Raw genomic sequence first — 25,217 nt, forward strand, 5'->3', positions numbered from 1 at the left:
TGAGAGAGCGAGAATGAGAGAGAGAGAGCACATGAGAGGGGAGAGGGTCAGAGGGAGAAGCAGGCTCCTCGCCGAACAGGGAGCCCGATGCGGGACTCGATCCCGGGACTCCGGGATCACGACCTGAGCCGAAGGCAGTCAGTCGCTTAACCAACTGAGCCACCCAGGCGCCCCAGACCTCTCTCCTGATGAGAATCTGGGAGAGTGTAGCCTTGCCCCTGTAGGGTGGTATCAGAAGCATTGCAAGACCCCTTCATTTGTTTAAAAAAAAAAAAAAAAAGGAAAAGATTGTATGGGAAGGGGCGTGAACTCAGAAATTTTTAGCATTTTGATAGCACAGTCCTTCCAACCATTTTTAAGGCCTAACCCTTCCAAAAGCATTTCAGGTGCATTACGGCATTTAAAAGGCTGTAGTGTTTGACTTTCAAGGGATAAAACCGCAGAGATTCATGCAGAAGATTCAAAATGAGTAAATAGGACCCAGGTGTCTGGGTGCACGTGCTGAATTTAGCCACAAGTTCTGAAGGGACCAGGGCACGGGTTGGGTTTGGCGGAGCACGGAGCTGGACCACCTGGACAGCATGCAGGGCTGGCGCTTCTTTGCGGGTGCCCACGTCCCACTGTTCAGACGCCGAAGAAGGGGCTGGCCGGTTCTCAGGCCCTTCTCAAGGGAGGATGTGCCCAGGTTGGGGGACCTCGGCCAGAGGAGTGCGGGGGTTGGGTTGGCCTGGTCGGTGGTCCTCGTCAGAATTGCTGTGAACAGCCTGCCGCAGCTCAGCTGAGTTAATCTAACGACTTTTTCTCTTGTCTGTTTTCTTCTTCCCGTCTTCCCGTTTTTGTGTGTCTTCCACCCGGATCCGTAGTGTAAGTCTGTGTTTAGGTCCTACTCCCAGGACTTCGTGCCTCACGGCCAAGCTTCTGCTCAGCCTTTCCTTCCGCCTACCTCCTCTTCCTCTGCACATTTCCCCCCCGTCCACCAGCCTCAGAGCTCTGACTTAGTGGTGCCAGCCGTGGCCAGTCTGCCTCCCAGCACCGTGGACGGGCCTCTCTCATCTTCTCAGGAGAGCAACTTTCATGGGAACACTGTCCGCCTTCCTTCCGAAATCTCTCTCACTGACTCGCCCCAGACGCCTTCGGTGAGAACTCAGCACACACCGCCCTCCACGTGGGGCTGCCCGTTCTGAGAAAGCAGGATGGCCGCTCACGAGCCCGCCATCACCGCCCGTTGCTGGCACGTGCCCGGTAGCCGCGGGGCTAGGTCCGGGTCCCCGGAAGGTCACAAAGTGCGGTAGTAGCCTGTCTGTCTCCAGAACAGAAGTGGGAACCTTCCGTACGAAGTTCCCGTCAGATGGGGAATCTGATTTTCCACCAACAGATTAGTGACCAGTCAGAGACAGTCCTGATGCGCATGAGGCAGAAAATGCTCCCGCTTGTCCGTTGGGTTGTGCGTTGTTAGAGAAAGCCACCGACGCGTTTGGAAGACAGATGCAGACAGGACCCTGACGGAGGTCAGGGGTAGTGGCCTCTGCTGCTGTATGTGGTGCTGATGGAGGGTCTGCTGCCTGTGCCGTTGCGCTCGCTGAGTTCTTCATCGGGGCACGGGGCCACCACCTTGCAGGGCGCAGGGCGCGGCCGCGTGTTGACCTGTCTGGTGTTGCCTCTCTCCTTCTTCGGCCTGCCGCTCCCATGGCACTGGGAGCCCCCTCTGGGGCAGCTCAGAGAGGAGTGCGCCTCTGGGGCAGTTTGAATGGCCCTCCCCCCCTTTGGGGAAGATCCAGCAGGAAGGTTGCGTCCCCTGTAACACAGAGGCAAGAGGTGGCAAAAGCGGCAGCGTTCTCTGGCCAGGGGGGAAGCTTCCCAAGGAGCAGCAAGGGCCCGCTGCTGCCCCTTTGCCTCCCCACGGGAGGAGGGCCCCAGGCAGGGCCAGCCCGGTAGGCCACTCTCTCCGAGCCGTGCCGGCTGCCTAGGGGGCCTGTCACATGTGCACTTCCTCTCATCCTGTCTCCCCCAGAGTGAAAACACCAGTGAGGAGGCTGGTGAGGGTGAATACGTCAATCTGTATTCCTCTGGCCAGGGCAGCGAGGAGCTGGTTCACTCTCGAGGAGTAAGTAACCTCGGGGCTGCCTCGTGCATGTGGCCTGGCCTGGCAGGGTTGGGCCCTGCTTCTGCCTGGCTGAGCCTCCCGGTCACTAGCAGGCTGGGGCCCTGCCGCCTTGCCGAGAGCCAGCATGGCTCCGTGGGGAGAGGACATGGCTCCTGGAGGAGGTCCTCCCTCTGCTTTCAGTGCGTGTGGCACTCTTCAGGCCACAGGGGTCTTCTGGAAATCTGCAGAGGCAGCATGGTGTTGGCCTGGCCACACATTGGTTGCTCTCCGGGATTTCTTTCTATCTTGTCTTCTAGTGTTGAGGTCCATCTTCTGTCCCCTACCCAGAGGGCGGGAGTCTTTTCTCCTACACCACCAAGCCTCCCGAGCCTTCGCCCCCTCATGCTCCCCCCCGGCACTCTTCTTCACCCCCACAGGAACAGCTTCCTCAGAAGCCGGGTGGGTCTGGCATTGAGCCCCTGCTGTGTTAGTGCACCTCCCTCCTGAGAGCGTAGAGAAACACCTGATGTGGCCACCTTTGGTTGACTTCTGTCCCAGCTCGATACGGCCGTTCTGCTGAGCGGTCAGCTCTCTGGGTTTTGCTGCAGCAAAACATGAACAAGTTCAAAAGCTTCAAAAAATAGTGAGTCCCTTGAGAGGAGGTGCTATGAGGACTCGAGTCCACCCTGGTGATCAGCTCACGGGGCCCAGACCATTAAAAGTATGGTCACTCCTTGTAAGATGCCCCCCCACACCAAGGGCATCCCCACAGGATCTTAGCTGTCCACACAAAAGCAAGCCCCACTTTAGGCATTAGCAAGTCATAGAACATTGGAGTTTTCACTCCGGTGGGATTTGACCCTGTCCCTGGAAGCTGTTTCTCTTCCGATGTTCGCTCCTCGCCTGTCCGCTCTGGTCACCTGTGCCCCCGCGTCATCCAGTTTAGCCTCCACACGATGGAGCCTATCCCTAGCTGGCCTTCCGTGGCTCTCCCCCTCCACCCATGACCACGTTCAGTGCTGACTTTTCCTCAGAGCACTGTCCCTGAGGATAATCCGTGTATTCATGCCGCCCTGCTCTCTGTTGTGGCCTCGGTGGCAGACCAGGGATGCCAGATAGCCATGTTGTCACTGAGTGGGGTGGGCCCAGATTACCAGGGCCAGGCCGCTGGAGGAGAGGGGGTTGCACTCATGCACTTGAGCAGTTAGACCCCTTGGAACCATACTGGGAGGCAGTTGAACATGGCAGTCCTGAGGACTTGGTTTAACTAGGAAGTCAGCAAAGGTTTGCTGCATGCCGGCAGGGCACCGTGGTTAAAGACACAGGTTTTGGAGGCAGACAACCCTGGGTTTGAATGCAGTCTGTAGCCTTCTAGCTGTGTGGTCTTGGGCAGGGCCTTTAATCGCTCCCAGCCTGTGTCTCTGTGTGTGAGTGGGCACAGTGACGCCACTGAACAGACAGGGTCTTGGTCAGGGCCAGGTGAGAAGAGGTACATGAAGCCCTTAGCACAGTGCTTGGCTGAGCCTGGCCGAGTAGTGGCAACCGTGACAGTCCTTTCTTCTAGGAGGTGCTTGAGATGGCTTCATCTAGGTTGGCAGCTGACAGAGGTCCTAAGTAGGGGCACCTTCACTGTCCATAAAGGCAAGATGCTAGTCCGAAGAGGGCCTTGCCCTTCCTGTGTCATTAACCACATTCACGGTTACCTTGTTCACATGTCGGATTGCTCCGTAGGAACTTGCGCTCGGAAGCCACTTGCAGGCGGGAATGCTGGGAAACAGATCCTCCCAGCATGGGGCACCTGTCACAAACCCAGTACTGACTTCTCTTTTCAGGAATCACCAGCTATGAAAGACGGACATCCCAGAGATCCCTCGTCGGCCAGCAGCACGGCCGGGAAGGAGAGCAGAGACAGTGACAGGTAGGGAGTGACCAGGTGGAGCAGGTTCCTTGAAAGCTGCAGGCCCGGCTGGGGAGGGCGGCCCCTTGCCCGCCAGCACTCCGGGCCTGCGGGAGCTTGAGGTGTACACCCTTTCCTTTCTTCTGACTCGCGCAATTCTGTGTGTTCAGGGTAGAAAACATAGCAAGTACAGAAATGTGTGAGTCAACCGGATACGTCACTGATAATCCCACCCTTAAAGGCCTTCATTCTGGCATGCAGTCTGCCTTACTTCCTGATTATGTGTTCACATACGATCTGCTCTACAAATGACCCATGACAGTCTTAAATCCCAGGCCAACCTTCCTCGGCCTCTTCCAAGTTCAGGCGCACTAAGGGGGTGTCAAAGACCACCCCCCCAAAAACTTACTGTGAGTTACTAGATGTGGTGTGTATATTGTGTTATTAAACCATTTGAAAGTAAGTTACAGACATGACACACAGCCCCTGAGTACTTCAGTGTGCCTCCTAAAATATTTTAATTTTTTAAAACGGCTTATTTACTTTAGAGAGAGAGTGTGAGCATGTGGGGGTCGGGGTGCGGGCAAGAGGGGGAGAGAGAGAGAATCTCAAGCAGATTCCCCATCCAGAACAGAGCCCGACGCAGAGCTTGATCTCACGACCCTGAGATCATGACCTGAGCCGAAATCAAGAGTTGGACGCTTAGGGCGCCTGGCTGGCCCAGTCAGTTATGCATCTGCCTTCGGCTCAGGTCACGATCCCAGGGTCCTGGGATCCAGCCCCGCACAGGGCTCCCTGCTCCGCGGGGAGTCTGCTTCTCCCTCTCTCTGTACCCCTCCCCTGCCTGTGCTCGCTCTCACGCTCTCTCTCAATAAAGAAATATCTTTAAAAAAAAAAAAAAAAGAGTTGGGTGCTCAACTGACTGAACCACCCAGGCACCCCTCCTCCTAAAATAGTTTAAAAGCCTACCAGATGACGATACCACCATCACACCTAAGAAAAGTGATAATGGACCCCCCCGTACCATCTGATACGCAAACCATCTTCCCCAGTTCTCCCTAAAACTAACTTGTGTAGCTTATTTTTTTTAGAACCAAGACCAGTCAGGAGTCAGTACATTTAGTTGTGTGTCTCTTTAATCTTTTGTAACATTTTTCAGTATTAGCACAAGTCACACCGGACCAGGTTTAGAAATATCTAGTAAATATCTCCATGTGTGGGGCCTGCAGATCCACTCTGCCGTCCACAACGTCATGTTGACATCGCCTTCTTAGGGAACTGTTCCGCAAGTTCAAGCTTTTCCTGCCTCTCTAGGCCAAGGTTCAGCTACCTCTGGGGTTCTGGGCGCAGAGCCAGGCAGTACCCACTTGTCAGGCCTAAGCATAAATGGTTGAAGAGGTGGTAAAAATGAAATAGCAAGAGACAGGGATAAAAATAGAAAGCATTCATTCTGTAGGGGCCTGCTGCAGAGGGCTGCCCACCCAGGCTGCTCGTGGCCAGTCCTAGGTGCTATCCGTGAGTCTGCCTGATCCATCTACCCAGGCGAAGATCGCCCCACGGGTTAAGCAGGGGGTGATGGGTTTTGTAGTTGAACACCTAGTAGCAAACGGGGTCTGCGCCAAGCGACAGGAGCCCACGGGTTCTGCCTCCAGCCGCACTGAACCCAAGAGCACCATTTTTCAGAGTTGCAGATGGCCTTTGTAAAAAAAAAAAAACAGAAGGATGAGCACATTGACTGCTTAGAAGAAATTGTGAAAATGTTGTCCTCTTTCCACGAAGGCCAGAGCGCAGACCCGACACTGGAGGGACATGTAGCAGATGGTTCCTCCCAGGACCATGTGTGATTTTGCTCTGGGCCATCCTTGTCTTACTGAAGGCATAAATTTTTATGTCTCACATACTTAGGGTTAAAAATGTAGCCTATGACCGCAAGGCCAGCACGGTGGAAATCATCAGAATGAAATGGGGATACGGGAGGAAATGCTAGGGAAGCAAGGTGCCTGCACACCAGCATCCGTCTGCTCCTGGAATGCCCCCTCGCTGCCCCACATTTCCCCTCTGCTGGGGGTTCTCTCCTCCTCCCCCTTCACCAGCAAACTCCTGCTCAGTGCCGCAGGTCTCCGCTCGGCTGTCCTGCCGCAGGGGCCTGCTGCCCTTCACACCGGCCTGGGCTTTCTGCTCAGGCTACTGCCCCTACTGCTCGTTTTAACGTCAGTCTCTCCTGCCACACCCAGCACCCCAAGGACAAGGGCCAGTCTGCCTGGTTCATGCTTCTCGGTCCCACAGAAAGGTGGCCCTTGGAAAAGACTTGAGGAACGACATTAATAGCCATGCACACTCTCCCCACCCGCTTGCCCTTTTGCTCTTCCTGTCCCTGGATACTGACTGTGCATATGGTGGCCTTGACAGAGCGACTCATCCCATCACTTACTTAAATAGCTCAATGAAACCTTCTTGATCTTTTTTTTCTTTTCGTTTTTTTCTTTTTTTTATTCTCTTTTTTTTTTTTTTTAAAGTAGGCTCCACGCCCAGCATGGAGCCCAACGCAGGACTTGAACTCATGACCCTGAGATCAAGAACTAAGCTGAGATCAAGAGTCGGATGCTTAACCCCCTGAGCCACCCAGGCGCCCCAGTCTCTTTCTTAATCCCTTCCATTGACAGAGCATCCACAGAGAGCAAGAAATGTCCCAAGGTCACACAAGTCATTAGTAGTGGTGCTGGAAATCCAGTCCGTGCCCTGGCTTCCGGCCCCCACTCAGGCCCCCTGTGCTGGGGTGGGGAGCAGTGTGGCCTTCACGTGGGAGCTGCAGTTCCAGGAGAACCTGTTAGGGGCAGTCATAACTCGGAGTCATGCAAAGGGCTGCACTACCTCAGCCCCCTGGTGTTCTGGACCCCAGGGTCTGCTGGACCCTTGCAACACAAACCACTTCTCTCTCTAGGGCCTCAAGGTCACCAGATGGTTCAGAGTTGGCTCGATCGGAGGAGGAAGTGGATGAGCTGTCCCTCATCGACCACAATGAGATTATGGCAAGGCTGACACTCAAGCAGGAGGTGAGTACAGGCCTTGTGCGGTCTGGTCCATAAAGGGGTGAGGGGGCTTTGAGGACAGTGTAACCTTGAGGTGTCTCAAACAGAAGGACGCATGCAAGGCACCAACACATGAGGTGGCCACCCCACATCTCGTGGGCTCTGTGCACGGCGTTTATCCTGACCTGTGCCTGGCCCACCGGGGGTGCTGAAGGATCCTGGGCAAATGGATGGCCTCCTGGAGAAAGTGCACTGTCCCCTTCTCTGACACTTCTAGAGAGTCATCTTGGGCAAGTCACGTCACATCTCTAAGCCCCAGAGGACAGGACTCTGGAGGATATTATAACAGTGAAACCCGTGTAGGGTGCTCAGCATAGAGCCTGAGCGTGGTGAGCCCTCATTAGCATAAGCTGCCTTCACATTTGTATTGACCAAATAACCCACTGTAGTTTTGGTGGGAGGCACAGTCTGATTCAGAAATCTCTGGCCTGCAGCTGCCTCTGTCCTGTGGCTTCTCAGAAGGGCCTTGTGCGATTCTGGAAACACAGAGGAGCCTCTTAATGTGATAGCCCCGACCCAGCCCTGGGGAAGTGACTGTGTTTCTGGGCTCCGGCTCCATGGCAGCGCACACACGGACGCACAGACAAGCAAGCGGATTCTGCCCTTTGCACAGTGTCGGGCTGGGCCGAGCGGAACAGGCAGGGCAGGGCAGGCGGGGACAGTGGGGCAGCTGGCTTCTCTGCAGAGAGAAGTGATGCTTCATGACCCTTGCCAGAAAGTCCTTCTGAAAAATCAGGTCCTGGGCATAGCTACCCTCAGCCTTAGCTGGAAATCCAAGATGCTCTCGGGACTCTGGAGTCCAGGGGTGAAAACACGGATGCCCTGGAGCGGCAGGTGCATCTCCGAAATTGAGGGCCGTGAACCCATGGGGGCTCATGAGGTTGGTTTCCTTCAGAACCAGAGGTTGAGGCGGGGGGCGGCACTCAGGCAGGCCTGGTGCTGTGCTGCTGGGCTCCCATTCCTGGCCCTGCTGACCACTCGCTCTGCCTTATGGACTAAAGCTTCTGTTTGCCCACATGAAAGTAAGACTCTTTACTTAATTGGCAGAGGGCAGCTGGTATCATAGAAGCGACGTCAGGCACAATTGAACGTCTTTGTGACGCTTTACACTCCTCTAAGGGCTCCCTGTGGAAGAATTTGTGAGGTTATGACAAGTGACTTCTCCTTGCACCTGGGGAAACAGATGTAAATTTAGGATGGCTTGCTGCAGTTTTAGGAACGTGACTGTACTTGGAAATAGCCCTGCTGCCTCTACAGTCTTCTTGGGAGTGCCTGGTGGCCGTCCTGCCTGCCTCCCTGTGGGTCCCACCGTCCCAGCATGAGAACTCCCCTCCTCACCTCCCTGCCCCCTGGGTGGGTGAAGAGGGAGAGATCTAATGGTGCCATCGTCCCCCAACTCTGGAGTGACCCAGTGCAACGTGCCCTGGTGTCTGGACAGCTCCCAGGGCCGTCCACCTCCCAGAGGAGTTCTGGTCTGTCCTGTCTGCAGAGTGCAGAGCAGGCTCTGCCCTCGGTCACACTGCTCCCAGGTGAGGGGGGGCAGAGGGAAGGTGGCCCCGGGCTCTCCGCAGTGCAGCGGCTCGGTCATCTCGTCTCTGCCTACAACTTCCTGATCCGACTCTTTTCATGGCTGAATTCTGCTGCACGCCCTCCTTTGCTTTGTCCTTGCAGGGTGACGACGGGCCGGACGTCCGCGGCGGGTCTGGAGATATCCTACTGGTGCACGCTACTGAGACAGACAGGAAAGGTGCAGCAGTGCTCTGGGCAGGGGCCTTGGTCTCTGTCACAGCCCTCCGGGGGTTAGAACGTGGTCTTGGTGCCCTGTGGCCACTGTGCGGAGAGCCCACCCTGGGGATGGGACCAGCCCTCTCAGGGTGCACCCTCCACGGGTAAAGGGTAGTGACGACCCCAAGGGCCCCCAGAGGCGTCAGAGGGTTTGCTGCGAGTGCAGAACCTAGTTAGGTTCTCTGCCAACGGCACCTCAAGTAACAACACGTCCAACGATGTTAACGTTACGGCAACACGTAGGTAGCTGTTTCAGCTTTTCCTGATGTCTGACCCACTGTGTTATTCCAGACACTAGACAGGATTTCACTCGTGGCCTCCACAAGCGGACCCCGGCACATGTTCTGTCCGGAGCCCGGTCTTAGAGCAGTGGTGGCACCGTCCTAGGACGGGCTTCTGATCCATTGACCGGGCTGGAAAAGCAGGGGACCTGCTGTTGGGTGGACTCTGTGCTAGCAAAAGCGTGCTCACTCCACCTCCGGTTCTGGCAGAAAGGGGGAGAGGAGGTGCCATGACCTTGACCTCTGCCAGGACGGGGGAGGGGCGCTGCAGGGCCCACACAGTGGGGGGCTCCCCATACTCCTCTCCCTTCTGCATCTTTGAAAGTTATTAAAAAGGGGATATGACAACAGTATTAAAGCCAGTTCTGGGAAGAATTAAAATGCCCCAATCCTGAAACCCTCACCCACCAACTTTACTTTTATATATGACCATGTCCCCATTTTTACAGCAGATTTCCCCAAATGTGTTACACAGAATGATTCTGGGAATTTTTAAATTATGAAAGTAGTACAGAAATGGTCATGTTGCAGAGAATTTAAAGAATAGAGAAAAAGAAGAAACCCCAACAAACTCACTGTAGCCACTGTTTTGCCTTCTGGGGTTTCTTCACCCCTGGTTTCTTTGGGGTTTGTTTGTTTATTTATTTATTTATTTATTAAATATTTTATTTATTCATTTGAGACTCAGAGATAGAGAGAGAGAGCATGAGCAGGGAGAGAGGCAGAGGCAGAAGGAGAAGCAGGCTCCCCGCTGAGCCAGGAGCCTGATGTGGGGCTTGATCCCAGGACCCTGGGATCATGACCTGAGCCGAAGGCAGATGCTTAACGACTGAGCCACCCAGGCGCCCCCACCCCTGGTTTCTTTGGACTGGGGCAGAACCCGGTCCTGGGGACTGAGTTCAAAGTCAGGCACGCCCCGGCCCGGCCCGGCCCGACCTCAGCTGACCCAGCTGTTTGAAGAGGTCCCCAGTGGACAGGGAGATGCGTGGAGCTGACGTGAGGCCATGCTCAGGAGCAGCCCTCGCTCTGCTGCTCTGCAGCAGACCCTCCTCCACGCGAGCCTGAGCACCAGCCTCAGCTGGGCAAGAGGAACAGTTTTCATTTTTATCCTAAGGACTGAAGTGGGAGCTGGCTCTGTCCCCAGCTTGGAGCAGCAAGCTCTGCTTCCTGCAGTGCAGCCAGCTGCAGCCCCGGCCAGAGGGAGCCCCGTGGGCAGGGCAGTCCAGGGCCTTCCAGGTGGCCAGCGGTGCCCAGGAAAGGAGGCGCTGCTGCCAGCAGGGACCTCCACTTGATTTCAGTCACGGAGAGATTCTGAGGCTGCGGGGAAACAAAGTCATTTGTACGTGGATGGATGGTGGGGGCAGAGGCCCTGGGCCACATACCACGTTCCTTGGGCCGTTGGCGTCCTGTGGACCGGAGACCACCCTAGTGGTACTACACTGGATCACCCACGGCTTAGGGCATGCAGCCTTGGATCTGTTCTTCCAGAAGCAGGCAGTGGCCTGTGCTGGGCCCATCTCTGCCTCCTCACCTAGCCCGTCTTTGAACAAAAGTCCCAGTGGGCAGGGAGCTGGTGAGTTTAGGATCCAGGAAGGAGGAGCCTGAGCAGGATGCTGTCGGGCCATGCTCTGTGCTTCCAGCCAGGCCCACCCCTGCACAGACCCCAGATCCCAGATGCCGGAGCAGGTGTTGCTTTTGCTTTCAATTGTCCTGGAGCTGACTGGCCAGGGCACGGGAGCCTGCACTGCTGCGCTGGAGAAGCGGGGACCCTCTCGCGTCTTCCACCTGGCGAGCTGGGGAATGAATGAGAGAAGACAGGAGAAGGGGGTCCGTGTCCAGAGAAGAACAGCCTTATCTTAGGTCTCTCAAGATGTGGAAATTCCCAAGATTTTTGTTCCTGGGCCCTCCCGTCTAAAGTATCACCTATGATTTAGCTTCAGAATTCTGCTGATGAGTTTGAATTATTTTCTCTTTGCCCACAATTAATACCCTTTGAATCATCGAGTCTTAGGACAGATAAGAAGCTCTTGAGGTGTGGTCAGGGATGGCAGGTATGTGCGGCAGGCGAGCTGCCCATCTTTGTCTCCTGCCAGTGGCGGGCATCACTCATCAGTTGTTCTTCGCTCTAGATTTGGTGTTGTACTGTGAGGCCTTCTTGACCACCTACAGGACCTTCATCACCCCGGAGGAGCTCATCAAGAAGCTGCAGTACAGATATCCTTTCCCGTGGTCCCCCAGCCCTGGCCCCACACCCCTCCCAGCATGGAGCCTTGGGAGCCAGCCAGGAGAGAGAGGGCCTTTTTTGCTGGCTCCCCCGCACCCTAGCTTTGGGACCTCAGGCCAGGCTTTCTCTTCCAGTCTCCTTCCTTGTCTGAGTGCTGAGTGGGATGACAGGAGGTGCCAGATCATGGGTATGCTGCCCGACAGCAGTTGTGGTCACTCGGAAGTCCTGAAAAGGAGTTAGAAGGAGCTGACACACCGCAAGAGGGAGAACGCACTCAGGCTCCGGTGGAGGCCCAGGTCGCTGGCACCTGCAGCTTCTGAGCCGAGCCCCAGGCCATTGAGGTGATAGGTCCCAAGTGTGCGGGGCTTATGGGAGCCAAGACTCACATGAACAGCCTCGGGGGAAGGCACAGTCACTCTGCCTGGTGGCAGACCCAGCAGTTGACAGACCATGTCCAGACAGAATTGGCTCCTACCCGTCACCCGTATCTGCCTCACGGGCTCACCCTTTCAAGGATGACCGTGCAATAATGGTTGAGGAAGACCCCAGGCCCTAGGACCCAGCGTCATTGACTTTTATCTCAAACCTGCTCCTCCTGCAGAGGCTCACCTGAGCTGCTGCTATTAACAGCGGGCCACCTTCCCATGTCACAGCCCACGACTGCCATCTGCTGGAAGCTGCTACTACCCGGGGCAGGAAGTCCTGAGTCCTCCAGGCTGTCCCCCTTCCCTTCCTGCGTGCCCTGAGGCTCGACCTCTTGTCTCCTCTGGACCTCTGTGGCTCCTTTCACCGTCCCCGTGCCCCAGCCCTAGAGGACCTGGTCCCTCAAGATGGAAGGAGCCCCCACTGCAGAGACTTATGTTCCCTATAGCCTCACACGTTCAGTTGCTCCCAGGCCTGGCTCAACAAGTGATAGTAACTCACACTTGTTGAGAACTTCCTAGCGTCGGACAGGACGCTAAGCCCGTGCACGTGAAGGCTCACTTAGCTATAAAACTACTTGATATATTATTACTGTATTACATATGCTGTTAAATTACTACCTATTACGTGATTCAGGAAAACAGCCTCGGAGAGCTTAAGTGACCCATACACACTCCTGAGCTCAGGTTCCCAGCCCCTACCCTGCACGGCAACTGCAGGCTCTGGGGACAATCCTTGGCGCGAGGCCCCTTCCTGAGCACCCGTGGATATCTGAAGAGCAGGAAGGACAGCCAGAGCAGGGTCTGAGAGGATGGCGAGAATCTCTGCCCCTCCAGGCAGAAACCACTACCTTGGCGAGGAGCTAGAGGTGGCCTGGTGTGTGGCTGCTGAGGGGCAGGGGCGTCTGAAGCTGCGGAGAGACGGCTGGGAGGAAACTCGGGGCAGGAGTGCAGGAGGCACCTGGGGACCCCCCCCCCAGTCCCACTGAGAGGGTGTTTAGGGCATGTGGTTTTTGACCACCTTTTTCCACCTGAGGCTCAGCAGGGCAGCCCGCGGCGTTTCAGTAAGTCCCCCGGGAAGCTTGGGGGGACTGGACGGAAAGGCAGTGGAAGCAGGGCTCCTGTACATCATAAGCACCCTGGAAACGGCAGCTGGGAGAAGTAGCTGTCCTCTCTCCTCAGCCCATCCCTGCCTGTGTGAGAATGGCTTTCCTTAACCTACGCTCCACGTACGAGAAGTTCTCTCCCTTCGCCGACACATTCAAGAAGCGCGTCAGCAAGAACACATTCTTTGTGCTGGTGCGGGTGGTGGATGAGCTGTGGTGAGTGCTTATGCCCAGGAGGTGGCAGGCAGGCCGGGGCACCTCACGGCTCCCCACCGGGGCTGCAGGCTTCCTTGCTGAGCTGGGGACATCCCGTCCCATCCCCCCCCCCCCGCTTCTCCCAAGCTGTGTGCCCACAGAGCCCCACCCTGCAGCTCTGATACGGGCTTGCTCCCGCCCACCTGAACAAGACCCTTGGGGAGAATGACCCAGGTACCCATACCAGCCACGGGCCACACCGCTTTCCTCGTGGGGGGGCCGTCCCTCGCACATGCAGCGTAGCCTAGTCACCCCCACCTCTCCCCAGACTCAGCAGTCACCGTCACCATTCACTTAACAAGTGCACGTCCAGCCGCTCAGTCTCCTAGGTCTGGAGAGCCGTGGTGAAGGAAACTGCCGGCCCTGCCTTCAAGGCACTTCCTTTCTGCGGGGAGAATGGCCTCAGCCCAGGCCAGCACCGAGACCACCAGGCACGGAAAGTGCTGTGCAGAGGGAGTTCAGGAGCGGCCTGTGGGCGGCCGCTCTGAGGGGCCTCGTAGTGATTCACCACCCAGGCAGGACCAGGGGCCTCCTCTGGGGCAGGATCGGAGTGGGAGTGTCTCCGTGGCCCCGGGCCCAGACGGGGGCCCTGGAGCTTGTCCAGTGCCAGCAAGCATTTGCTGAGAGCGGGGCCGTTCTGTGTCACCGGCAGGACGGGACCTTTCCTGGCGCTTTTGAGGCTCCGGGTGGCCATCCCGACACCTTTTCTTCCTCTCTTCCCTGAAGAGGTTTCCTAGACCTGCTGGTCGCTGCCCTGTGACCCTTGGGTATTCTGAGGTGGATTCTGGGCCCGATGGCAGCCGTTCTCTTCCTGGGCCGTGTCTTGGCCCCTCACTGTGTGGCCTTTGGCCCTCTAGCCTCGTGGAGTTGACAGAAGAGATCTTGAAGCTGCTGATGGAGCTGGTCTTCCGCTTGGTGTGCAACGGGGAGCTCAGCCTGGCCCGCGTGCTCCGGAAGAACATCCTGGACAAGGTGGACCAGAAGAAGCTGCTCAGGTGTGCCAACTCCGACCAGCCCCTGGCAGCCCGGGGGGTGGCCGCCAGGTGAGCCACCAGCTGTCTGCCCATGGCTTCTCCGGCCCTCCTCCACAGGAGTGGTGCCCGGTAGCCACCTCCCCAGCCCTAGAGCCTCTCTTCCTGGTTCTGACCAGGCCCTGCAATGGGGGGGGGGGGGGGGGGGGGGGGCGGTTCTTGTGGACAGCCCAGTGGGTTCCCGAGGGCCTGGGCCTCTCCTCCAGGGGTGTCATGATGGGTGATTTAAAAAACTCCCATTTTCAACCTGGAAGTGAGGAAGCAGGACCTGGGGACACTTACTAGGACAAGGGACAGGTGAATGCATTCCGGGCTGTGGTCAGCTCTTGTCTTCCCGGCACTAACGTGGTAGCTGTGAATTCTGGACCACCCCCACCCCCCAGGCCATCCTGAACATTCCTAACCTGTACAGGCTCTAGTCTGTTACCTGTGCCCTAGTCATAGGTGTTGAAGCATCACTTCCTTGTCGGCGAGTGCTTCAGTCTTCATCCCTGTGGAGCCATCTCTGTTCCCGCTGGGCCCCGGCCGTGGGGCCAGGCTGAATTCTCAGGCAGCACAACTGCCTGTGGGAGCCATGGGACCCACCGGGCAGAGGCACCACGGTCCCCAGCAGGAGTGCAGTCTGGTCCTGCCCTGCCACTGGTCGGCTCTGAAGCTGCCGTCCTCCTGCTGTGAGGCCAGGCTTGGGGCGGCTGCTCGCTCTGGCCGCCCAGCTCTGAGGCCGCAGGACGGCGCCCAGCCAGCTCCCGCTGTCCCTGTCCCCACCACTCATCTCATGCCTCTGTCTTCTAGGCCGGGGACTTTGCATGACTTTCACAGCCATGAAATAGCCGAGCAGCTGACCCTGCTGGATGCTGAGCTCTTTTATAAAATAGAGGTATGGTGTTGAGCAGGGCTGGGAAGAAGGCTGTCCCTTGCCCCGGGGTGAGCAGCTGCTGCTGGTCCCTAAGGAGGAGAAAGTGCCCGTCATCGGGAAGCCATAGGGCTCCAGCTCCATCCGGTCTACTTCCTTTTTCAGATTCCTGAGGTTTTGCTTTGGGCAAAAGAGCAGAATGAGGAGAAGAGCCCCAACTTGACCCAGTTCACGGAGCACTTCAACAATATGTCCTACTGGTAAGAAGCGGCGGCTGTGCGAAGCCCCGGTTCTCTATCCCAGCACGTCTGGCTCGGTCCCTGTGCTCTCCTTCACACAAGGAGGAGGTGCCCTTTTCCTCCCAGCTCCTTCCGAGACCCTGGGCTTTACTTGGAACTGCAGGCAGCAGAGAGCACGCTGGCTGAGGAGGAGCCTGGGACAGGGAAGAGAGCCGGGATTGATTAGTAATGTCTGCCGTAGGTGGCGGCAGGGGCAGGGGTGTTCACTGTGCCATCCTGCGCTGGTCATGGCCCAGCTCCCCACTGCCTGGCGACCTCAGGGCTGAGCCTCACACAGATGCTGCCTGAAAGAGAACAGCAAAGGAGTGCCTTCTGTTAATACTTTAATTAGGCCTGAATTCTTAAAGCAAAATGAAGCCCGAAGGTACACTTATACCATAATGTGTAACAGAATGGTTGGCTTTTCAAGATGTGACTTAAAGGTGCCCCCAGCCTCTCTGCATCAAACAGAGGATGGTCAGAGCGTGGTAGCCACGGAGCCCACACTGCATCCAACCCCACCCTGCACCCCGCCCATTGCTGCCACTGACGGAACATCTAAGATTTGTTAAACGCTCTGAGGACTGCTTGTTGGAGGGAACCTGGGTCATGTTCCACTTTGCCGGCTTTTCTCCCCACCACAGGAAGTGCTCCGCTCCTCAGGAACGTGAGCTGAACTGTAGCAAGCCACCACAGGAGGCAGGGGCTTGTAGGGCAGACAGAAACTGCACACAGCCCTGAGCCCAGCCTCCGACCCAGCCCCCTACTGGGCACACGCCTCGGGGTTCAGCACACGCCTCGGGGTTCCAAGGAGGAGGTGCGGGGGGGGCCCCCTCTGAGGGGACTGGCCGTGGCCATGTGAAGCCAGAGGGTCTCCAGGCCACGTGAGGAGCATTTCCAGCCCCAGTGGTGCTCAGGTCAGCACTTGTCAGGAAATCTCTGCTTGGATGTTACAAAGCCTCCATCTGCACACACGGCCCGGGGTCCTCATCAGGCTATGTGACCTCTCAGCCTACCCCTGGGATGCTATGAGCTCCTCGAGAGCAGAAATGGGGGGGGGGGCTGTGCTTAGCACCTCAAAAGCCCTGGGCATGTGGTGCAGGTGTCCACATCCCTCTCTCTCCACTAGGACCACCTAGGGGTTCCTAGAAGGAGACCGGTCAGTTCAGCCATCTTTTTTTCCCATGGGTTCCTGCAGGGTCCGGTCAATAATCATGTTACAAGAAAAAGCCCAGGACAGGGAGCGGCTCCTGTTGAAGTTCATCAAGATCATGAAGGTAACGGTGGCTGCCCTCCCCAGAGTCTCCTCCTTCAGGCCCTGCCCAGCAGCCCTGGGCCTACCTCACGGCCGCCTCCCCCTCCCTGCAGCACTTACGGAAGCTGAACAACTTTAACTCCTACCTGGCCATCCTCTCAGCCCTGGACTCGGCTCCCATCCGCAGGCTGGAGTGGCAGAAGCAGACCTCGGAGGTGAGTGGCGGGGAGGGAGGAGGTGGGAGGCCCTGCCCGGCCTCTGGCGAGCCAGCCGTTGGGGAAGGTGCTCATGTGTCTGCTTGGCCGCCAACCACCCCCCAACCCCACCCCCCAGTTTGCTGTGGCTAATCTCCGATCTTTGGGCCTGGAGGGGCTGTGGTTGGTGTGGTTGGTGCTGGGATTGTCCCCTCACAGGGTCCTGCTGCCTGGGCTGCAGGATCATACCTGGGTCCCTGCTTCGCTGCTTTCTTCCTTCCTTCCTTGCACCCATGCTTCCGGAGGGGCTGCTCTGGGCTGCCAGCAGCATTAGTCCTTAGGAACATACTGTGAACAGGCCAGACCTGTTGATGATTTCTTTAGGGTAATTGCCAAAGGGGAAAGTATGGGGTCGTCTGGCCCGTTCAAGGGTCAGGGAGGTCCCCTGAGGAAGGGTCAGTCACGCCAAGACCGAAATAGGAAGAGTTTGCTGGGAAGGAAGGGAATTCCGGTCAGAGGGGACAGAAACGTCTAGAGACTGGCACGCTCAAGCAGCAGAACAGAGGCCAGTGTGGTCGTGTCACTGGGGAGGGGACCCGCTCTGGACCAGGAGGGCTTTGGGGGAGGCCTGGCAAGGAACTAGACCTTTATCCTTGTGTGGGGAGGTTCCTTGAGAAGAGAGGCAAAGCCCATAGGGGCTGGGTGTTAGCCGGGCCACCCAAGTGTTATCTTAAGGGGTGACAGAAAGAGACAGTTGAAAGTCTGTTGTATGGAGAAGCGTGGGACCTTCACACTGGCTGCCACAGAAACACCTAGGAGGTCCTGAGGAGGTGACGCTCCGGGTCCAAGGCAGCTAAAAGGTGAAGAGGCAAGCAGTGGGTGGGAGGGGCGGCAGCAGCTCGGTGAGGTCACCTGCTAAGCCTAGACAGCTCTGCCTTGAGCGCAGCGAGGATCAAAGGCAGGCTAGGAGCCAGGGATGGCCCATTCCTGGTGTGCAAGCCCCCCTGGGCTACAGTGCGGGGTGGCACCCAGCAGGAGGCCCAGCCCCAGGCCCTCTGAGCCGTGGTTCTGCAGCAGGCACATGCGGGCCTGGGAGCCAGTTCTCCGCAGCAGGCCCAGTCTCCCTGTAGCTGAGGCAGGGCCCAGGGCTGGGCAGCGGCGGGTGGGTCGGGGCGGAGGCTGGCACTGGGGCCCCAGCATGGTCTCAGCCCTCACACTGTCCCTCCCACCCAGGGCCTGGCCGAGTACTGTACACTGATCGACAGCTCATCCTCCTTCCGCGCCTACCGGGCCGCCCTCTCCGAGGTGGAGCCACCCTGCATCCCCTACCTGTGAGTAGAGCCCCTGCAGGTTTGCTCCCCGGCTGCTCTGGGGGAGACGTAGGTGTAGACAGAGTAATCCTCCCTTAAGGGTTTCCAGCTCAGACAATTAGACTTCTGTTTTAACTCTAAACTACGTAACAAGGAGCAGGTTCTACTTTTAAAACAGAAAGGAAGGGTCCAATGAAAACAGTCCTGCTGTCCCATCTCCCAGTCCCGCTACCGTTTCCTTCCTGCATCTGCCAGGCTTCCCCCCACCAAGGGTCCTCAGACTTGGCTGCACCTTACAGTCAGTCACCCAGGAGCCCTGAGAGCGTTTCCCCAAGTGTGAGCCATGGCATTGAGGAAATGAGGGGTTTGGGGAAAGCAGTCCTAGTCACATTGGCTGAAGGAAATAGTGGAAAAAGTCAAAGCTAGACAGGTTTCTTTGTTGTCAGAGCCCTTACTAAGCTGGTAGATACTGGGAACCTCCATGAGGGGGCCAGAAGACTCCACAGTGGCCCGGGGTGGGGGCTGCCCTCCCAGAATGCTACCTTGCTTTCCCCTGGGGGGTGGCTGGCTGGGCTCCTGGGAGCATGTCGTCTGGGCCCCATCGCTACCCTTATGGCTTCGCGTCCTCTGTAATGAGAAGCACCTGTTAACAAAGAGGCTGTCCGTGCCTGCCTCCCCCCTGGGTTTGGGTTATTTTTTTTTTCCTGTTCATGTATTAATTTTACAAGGCTCCCCTGCCGTACCTGAGCTGGCTTTCCCAGGGACCCACAGTTTCTAGGTCAGGAGTTCAAGCAGGAAGAGACCAACACAGGCCAGACGTGCCCTCTGAAGCAGTAACTGGGCTTCTCCATCCTCCCAGGGGGCTTATCCTGCAGGACCTCACCTTTGTTCACCTGGGAAACCCAGACTATATTGACGGGAAGGTGAATTTTTCCAAACGGTGGCAGCAGTTCAACATTCTGGACAGCATGCGGTGCTTCCAGCAAGCGTGAGTGCCGGAGCGGGCGGGGGGACAAAGGAGCACTGGGGTCTGTACCCAGCTGGTTCTCCACACACCACATCCAGGGAGGGTGCAGGGCATGGGCCCAAGAAGTGGGGGCAGCAGGTAGAGGGGCGACAGGCTTCTGCTGCCAGCCCTCCACCTGTGCGGAGCTCTGGTGCTGGGACCGTGCGCACAGCCCCTCCGGGGGGGCCGTCGGGCTGCTGGCCCCACACCGGCCCTGACCGGACGCCCCCCCCACAGGCACTACGATATCCGAAGAAATGATGACATCATAAACTTCTTCAATGACTTCAGCGACCACCTGGCGGAGGAGGCCCTGTGGGAACTTTCTCTGAAAATCAAACCTAGGAACATAACAAGAAGAAAAACAGACCGGGAGGAGAAGACCTAGAAGTAGGTGCCGTGAGCGAGGAGAACGCTCGAGAGAGGCTCCGAGACCGGGAGGGACTTTGCACCTGTCCCCGGGCAGGCTGCACGTGTCCCGGCCCCAGGGCCCAGCCAGCCCTCTGCCGTGCGGGGCAGGAGCCCCAGCAGCTTCCTGCTGCGCTCCTCCGCGGGAGCGGTCGCCAGGCCCACCGTGGAGCCAGCAGGCAGGTCTCGTCCTGATTTGTGAACCCGTGGTTCGGGTTCGGTTTCGGTTTCGGTTTCGGTTTCGGTTTCTGCTTTCCCGTTGTCCTCTCTCCGCCCCCCTCCCACTTGGGAGCCGCACAGGGAGATGGGCAGACCAAGGCACAGTGGGACGCTCCTCACCCCTCCCTACATTCTGGGGTCCTGAACCTGCTGAAATGACAAGAGTGGAGGACCCTGAGAGGTGGGGGACCTGGAAGCAGAGGGACTTTCAGTAGGGTGGGCAGAAAGCAGAGAAGACCGGGGAGGCTCCTTTTACTTTCCTTGTCCTGCTTTTTAAATGCAAGATGGTGTGAGCTTTTGATGTGACCCAGAGGGGTTCACCAGGTGGCCTTCCAGTAGGCCTGGGGCTGGCGCTCCCGTCACGGTACTGGCCCTCAGAACCGTCATCTTCCCGTCCCTTCATGTCCCCGACCGCCTGGCGCTTCGGGGAGCTAGGAAGAAGATGGAGCAAGGGAGGACGTGGTTGTACCTGAGCCGGGGCCAGGAGTTCCGGGGTGAGTGAAGTGGGAGAGTGGAGGGGCCTTTCTGTCTTGGGGAAGGCCGGCAGACCCCTCTTCTTTCGCTTGCTGTGTGCCTTAAACTCCATCTCCTGCCCCCCCCCCGCCGCCCCCATGGGCTCCCCTCCTACCCTGCTCCATCCTGGCAGAGCCAGGGGGGGTGCTGCCCTGCCCTTTCCACCAGTGCACAGTGAGCTCTGCCCAGGGAAGGACGGGAGGTCCCTGATGGACGGGGGCGCCCGCTGAGGCTGACCGGCCCCGGCTCCCACCCCGGGGCGTACTTGCTCTCTCCACCTTCCTTGTTGGAAATGGCGCTCGCTGGTGAGGTGGACCGTCGGAGGCAGGTTTGCAGGGAGGTCCCTGCACACGGGCCGGGCCGCTGCCCCCACACCCCTTGGGTGCTGGTTTGCGTGACTGAGTGCTTGCTTCTCCTGGGCTTGGGACTTGGCCAAGCAAATGCCAGGATCGAACTTCTTAAACAACCATGTCACTTTGAGTCCTTCCTGAGTTTTGAGCAGCTTTCTCCACTCTTGTTTTGGGGTCCTGGACATAGAGGGGAGGACATCCAGAACTGCCAGTGGAGCCCCCTCGCGAAGCAGGCTGGCCGCTGCAGGCCAAACGTGTCACTTTCTTATTTAAAGCGTGTGGTCTTTGTTCTTCAGCGGTGCTGGGGTGGGCTTGGTGCCCACTTTGAGTCCCCTCACTGCGGTCTTGTCGTCTCCCTTCCCATCGCTCTGCTGGATGCTGCTGCATGCACGTGCGGGCGCCGCTACAGCCCCAGTACTGATGCGGACTCTCCGCCTCCCGCACCTGTCAGCAGATGGTGGGGGGGCTTTACTTTCCCTCCCCTCTCTTCTGGTAGCCCTGCCAGGTGGAGGGAGCAGTGTTCGGGGGACGGGGAGCCCGTGGGTCAGGGTAGCCCCTGCGTGAGGACCGCAGGGGCTGTATGTGTTTAACTTATTGGTTGACAGGCTCCCCATCCCGCGCCTCCTTAAGACATCCTCCTGGCTCTGGGAGTTGCCCCACCCTGTGCCAGCCCCGCAGCCGGGCTGTGATTGGTCTTGGGGGACCAGGACCGGGTGTCCCTGCAGGTGGGGCTGAAGCCGGGGAAGGGTGGGCACATGCCAGGTCAGAAGGAACCCAAGTCTTCAGAAGCACCTCCCTCTCCTCCATGCCTCGCCCCTGTTACATTGTAATATATATATATATATATCCCCACTAACCTGGCTGATGGTGGCATCTTCCTGCAGACATTTCAAACCTGTAACTTTTATATGAAAGGAAAATAAACACAATGAAAGCTGCGTTCACGTGACAATCCGAGCTGCCCCTGCACACGTCCCAGTTCCCACACCCGTGTGCGGCTCTTGGGGCCATCTGGGGAGGGTGGGACGGAGTCCACCAGCCCGTCTGGATTTTCCCTCCTCGCTCTTGTGCTCTGTAAGTGGATTAATGCAGAAGTCCTTTGCTGCGCGCCTCCCCCCTCCCCAGCAGTCTGGTAAAACTGAAATTTCTAGGGTGGAATTCAGGGGACACAGAGGTACCTGGAGCTACTTTTCAAAGCCCCTAAAGCAAGGTCTTTGAAGGCACGCCTTCTGTAAGATTCCATCCCCCTCCCACCCCCAAGGCAACACGCACAGGCTTGGAAATAGCCCCATAGGTTCCGGTCTTCCCTCTGTCTGACGTGGGCTACCTCTCCTCCACTCATGATGAGCCGTGGACTTAATCCCAGCCTGTGTGTCATCCCCCTTCACTGTCCTGCCCATCTCCCAGTGTCCAAGAAAGAAAGAAGCAGTCAGCTGCTGAGTCCTCTACTCGCTGCCAATACCAAGAACCAGCCTGGTCTGGCCCTAACTTCCCTGCAGGTGACTAGGAGGTCACAGGCCAAGTGCGGATGTCTGGGCTGAGCCTGCCACCCCCAGAGGGGACTAGGAACCTGCATGCTTAACCCAGCAGTTCAGGAGGCTCAGATAACCTCAAATCCATGTCCAGCCATGGGTGGTACAGGGCCAGTCTTCTGGGGGTGTGATGGCCCCACCCGGTTCCCTCCAGCAGGGTGAGAGGCAGAGCCTTGCACATTCATTTAAACCATCACTCACTCATCAATTTGTTTCATTCACTAGGGGTACATGATTTAGGAACCCGGTCAGGCAGGGTTTGGGTCATTCTAGTCCTGCATTTGCTGGGGATGCACTGGAGGAACTTCTAATAAGGGCTCTGGTCCTGGTTCTGCAGCTTATAGGTAAGTGGCCCCCGCTCTGTTTCCCAGTTTTTCCAGCTGGGGGTGGGGGTAATAACAGCTTCTACCTCACAGGTCTGTAAGGCTCAGGGAGTTAATACCTAGAACAGGGTCTGGCAAGATTATTTATATGCACATACACAGAGATCCTAGGTCCCAAGCACTCTGCAGACCACTTTACTTCATTCACTCTTCTTAACCAAAATCCGCCCCCCCCGCCGCACCCCATGAACTATCACAGCCATGGTAAAGTGCTACAGAGAAGAGGTACTTCATTTGCATCAAGTCCAGACAGGCTTACCAGCAAGTCGTCCCGAACAAGTAGCTTCCGTCTTAACACACACGCCCCTGAGAACAAAAGGGGAAACACCTCTCAACTCGTCTTGAGTAGAATACAGTCTTGACATCAAACCCAGACAACAGTCCAAGAAAAATTACAAATACTTGCGCAAAACTTCTAAAATAATCTTAGCAACCCCAAACCAGCAGCATATAAAAATCAGTACTCCCTGGCCACGCTGGGCTTACCCGCAAATGCAAGGATGGAATGTCAGTAAGCTGGTGAACGTTCTAGAATTCTTATGCTCAACAGCTTATTCGGGTGCCCACATCCGGAGCACCTCTCCTTCCTGGGCACAGGGGAAACTTTGCTTCCCAGCCCCCCCGCAGGGAGGTCCATGAGGAGCCAGACACATGTCACTTGGGCCTGGGAACTCAGCACGTGTGCCACCTTCATGCTTTCTCTTTCTCCACCATGACACACTTAGATGACAGAGTTCCAAGTGGAGGGAGACCAGACAGGGACCACCCCCCAGTGTCCCACACTAGACTATACATAAACAGAAAATGAACTTGTGCGAACTAATCTACTGAGATGTCAGGGTTTATAAATTTTCACAACATGGCCTAGCTGCTCCTGAATGCACCATATTAACACATTAAAGGAAGAACACCACATAATCACCTCAGTCGTCAGAAAGGCCTTTGTTAGAAATGCAATACCCATAATTTTCGTTCAAAACTCTTAGAAAATCAAAAACTTTTAATCTGATAAAAGTCACCTTCCAAAAATCCTATGCAAACGTTATACTTAACGTTAAAATACTCAGAGCATTTCCTTTAAAATCAACAAGTTAAGGATCCTACTTGTACTGGAGACTCTAGCCAATGTGGCAGGAAAAGAAAAAAAAATTATTACTAAGAAAATCTCCTGGGCTGCCTGGCTGGCTCAGATGGTAGAGCATGCGACTCTTCATCGCAAGGCTGTGGCTGCAAGCCCCATGTTGGGCATAGAGCCTACTTCTAAAAAAAAAAAAAAAAATGAAATTTAGGGGCGCCTGGATGGCTCAGTCAGTTAAGCATTTGACTCTTGATTTCGGTTCAGGTCATGATCTCAGGGTCATGAGACTGAGCCTTTCATTGGGCTCTGCACTGGGCATGGAGCCTGCTTGGGATTCTCTCTCTCTGTCCTTCCCCCCCCCAACTTGTGCACTCTCTCTCTCAAAAAATAAAAAGGAATCTTCGAAGGTAGTTAGCTATAGAGTCAGAAAAAAAAATTGAATATGTTTCGATAATACAATCAACAATTAAAAACCAATTCTTGAAGGCTCCCATTTATGCTGGCATCACAGGTCTTAAGTGAAAGATTTATCCTCCAAAAAAAAGAGGATATAGCAATTGTAAATACTTTGGTACCAACATAGGAACACCTTTATACACAGCAAATATTAATAGACCTAAAGGGGGGAAAGGACAGCAATAGAATAATAAAGGATTTAAGTATGCCATTCACATCGACAGGTCATCCAAACAGAAAACCAGTAAGGAACCATCAGCCTTGAAGGACACAATAGACTAGAAGGACTTGCTAGAACGTTCCATCCAAAAGCAACAGAATACACATTCTCAAACGCACATGAAACACTCTCCATGGAACACAGATGTTAGGCCACAAAACAAGTCTTAATTTAAGAAGATTGAAATCCTATCAAGCATCTTTTCTAACCAGAATAATAATGGAACTAGAAATCAGTTACAAAAAGAAAAACGTGGAGAGTAAACAACATATAACTGAACAACCAGCCGGTCAAAGGAGAAGTCAGAAGGTACCTTGAACAGGGCGCCCGGGTGGCTCAGCTGGTTAAGTGACTGCCTTCGGCTCAGGTCATGATCCTGGAGTCCTGGGATCGAGTCCGCATCGGGCTCCCTGCTCAGCGGGGAGTCTGCCTCTCCCTCTGATCCTCCCCCGTCTCATGCTCTTTCTCTCTTGCTCTCTCTCTCTCAAATAAATAAAATCTTTAAAAAAATACCTTGAACAAATGAAAATGGAAACAACGTATCAAACATACGAAAATGGAAACAACGTATCAAACATACGGGGTGTAGCAAAAGCAGTTCTAAGGGGGAAGATGATAGGAAAACACTAAAACAACCTGACTTAGAAGCAACCTCAAGGAACTAGGAAGAGAACAAATGAAGCCCAAAGTTAGAAGGAGGAAGGAAATAACAAAGATCAGGAATAGAGACTAAAAAGACAAAATTGACAAACCTTTAGCTAGACTCCCCAAGAGAGTACTCAATCAGAAATGAAAATGATGTTACAACTAAAAAGGGGAGGGGAAGTGCACCTTGGAGCTTACTTAAAAAAAATTGATGTTACAACAGATACCACAGAAATACAAAGGATCGTAAAGAGACTATTATGAACAATTATATGCCAATAATTTGACAACCTAGAAGAGGTCAATAAATTCCTAGAAACATAAAACCTATCAAGACAGAATCG

At 55.8% G+C, this 25,217-nt stretch overlaps 1 protein-coding gene across 4 annotated transcripts in view; it reads left to right on the forward strand.

The window, feature by feature from the left end:
* The window catches only part of RAPGEF1 (Rap guanine nucleotide exchange factor 1), a 113,064-nt gene extending 91,567 nt beyond the window's left edge, over positions 1-21,497 (forward strand). For 2 of the 4 annotated variants that reach the window (XM_073905584.1, XM_073905585.1), the window contains 15 exons: positions 864-1,136; positions 2,012-2,104; positions 3,916-4,001; positions 6,922-7,033; positions 8,741-8,816; positions 11,265-11,349; positions 13,011-13,103; positions 14,000-14,185; positions 14,966-15,050; positions 15,192-15,286; positions 16,503-16,581; positions 16,673-16,774; positions 17,987-18,084; positions 18,923-19,051; positions 19,307-21,497. In XM_073905584.1, the coding sequence (XP_073761685.1) occupies positions 864-1,136; positions 2,012-2,104; positions 3,916-4,001; positions 6,922-7,033; positions 8,741-8,816; positions 11,265-11,349; positions 13,011-13,103; positions 14,000-14,185; positions 14,966-15,050; positions 15,192-15,286; positions 16,503-16,581; positions 16,673-16,774; positions 17,987-18,084; positions 18,923-19,051; positions 19,307-19,457 (1,743 nt within the window). In that variant the 3' untranslated portion in view covers positions 19,458-21,497. The remainder of the gene's footprint in view (positions 1-863; positions 1,137-2,011; positions 2,105-3,915; positions 4,002-6,921; positions 7,034-8,740; positions 8,817-11,264; positions 11,350-13,010; positions 13,104-13,999; positions 14,186-14,965; positions 15,051-15,191; positions 15,287-16,502; positions 16,582-16,672; positions 16,775-17,986; positions 18,085-18,922; positions 19,052-19,306) is intronic. The other 2 variants (XM_025888279.2, XM_073905586.1) reach the window with 1 other exon arrangement.
* The last annotated feature ends 3,720 nt before the right edge of the window (positions 21,498-25,217 follow it).

Source organism: Callorhinus ursinus, unplaced genomic scaffold, assembly GCF_003265705.2.
Source record: "Callorhinus ursinus isolate GAN/ISIS: 27379988/994484 unplaced genomic scaffold, GSC_fseal_2.0 scaffold24, whole genome shotgun sequence".
NCBI lineage: Eukaryota > Metazoa > Chordata > Mammalia > Carnivora > Otariidae > Callorhinus > Callorhinus ursinus.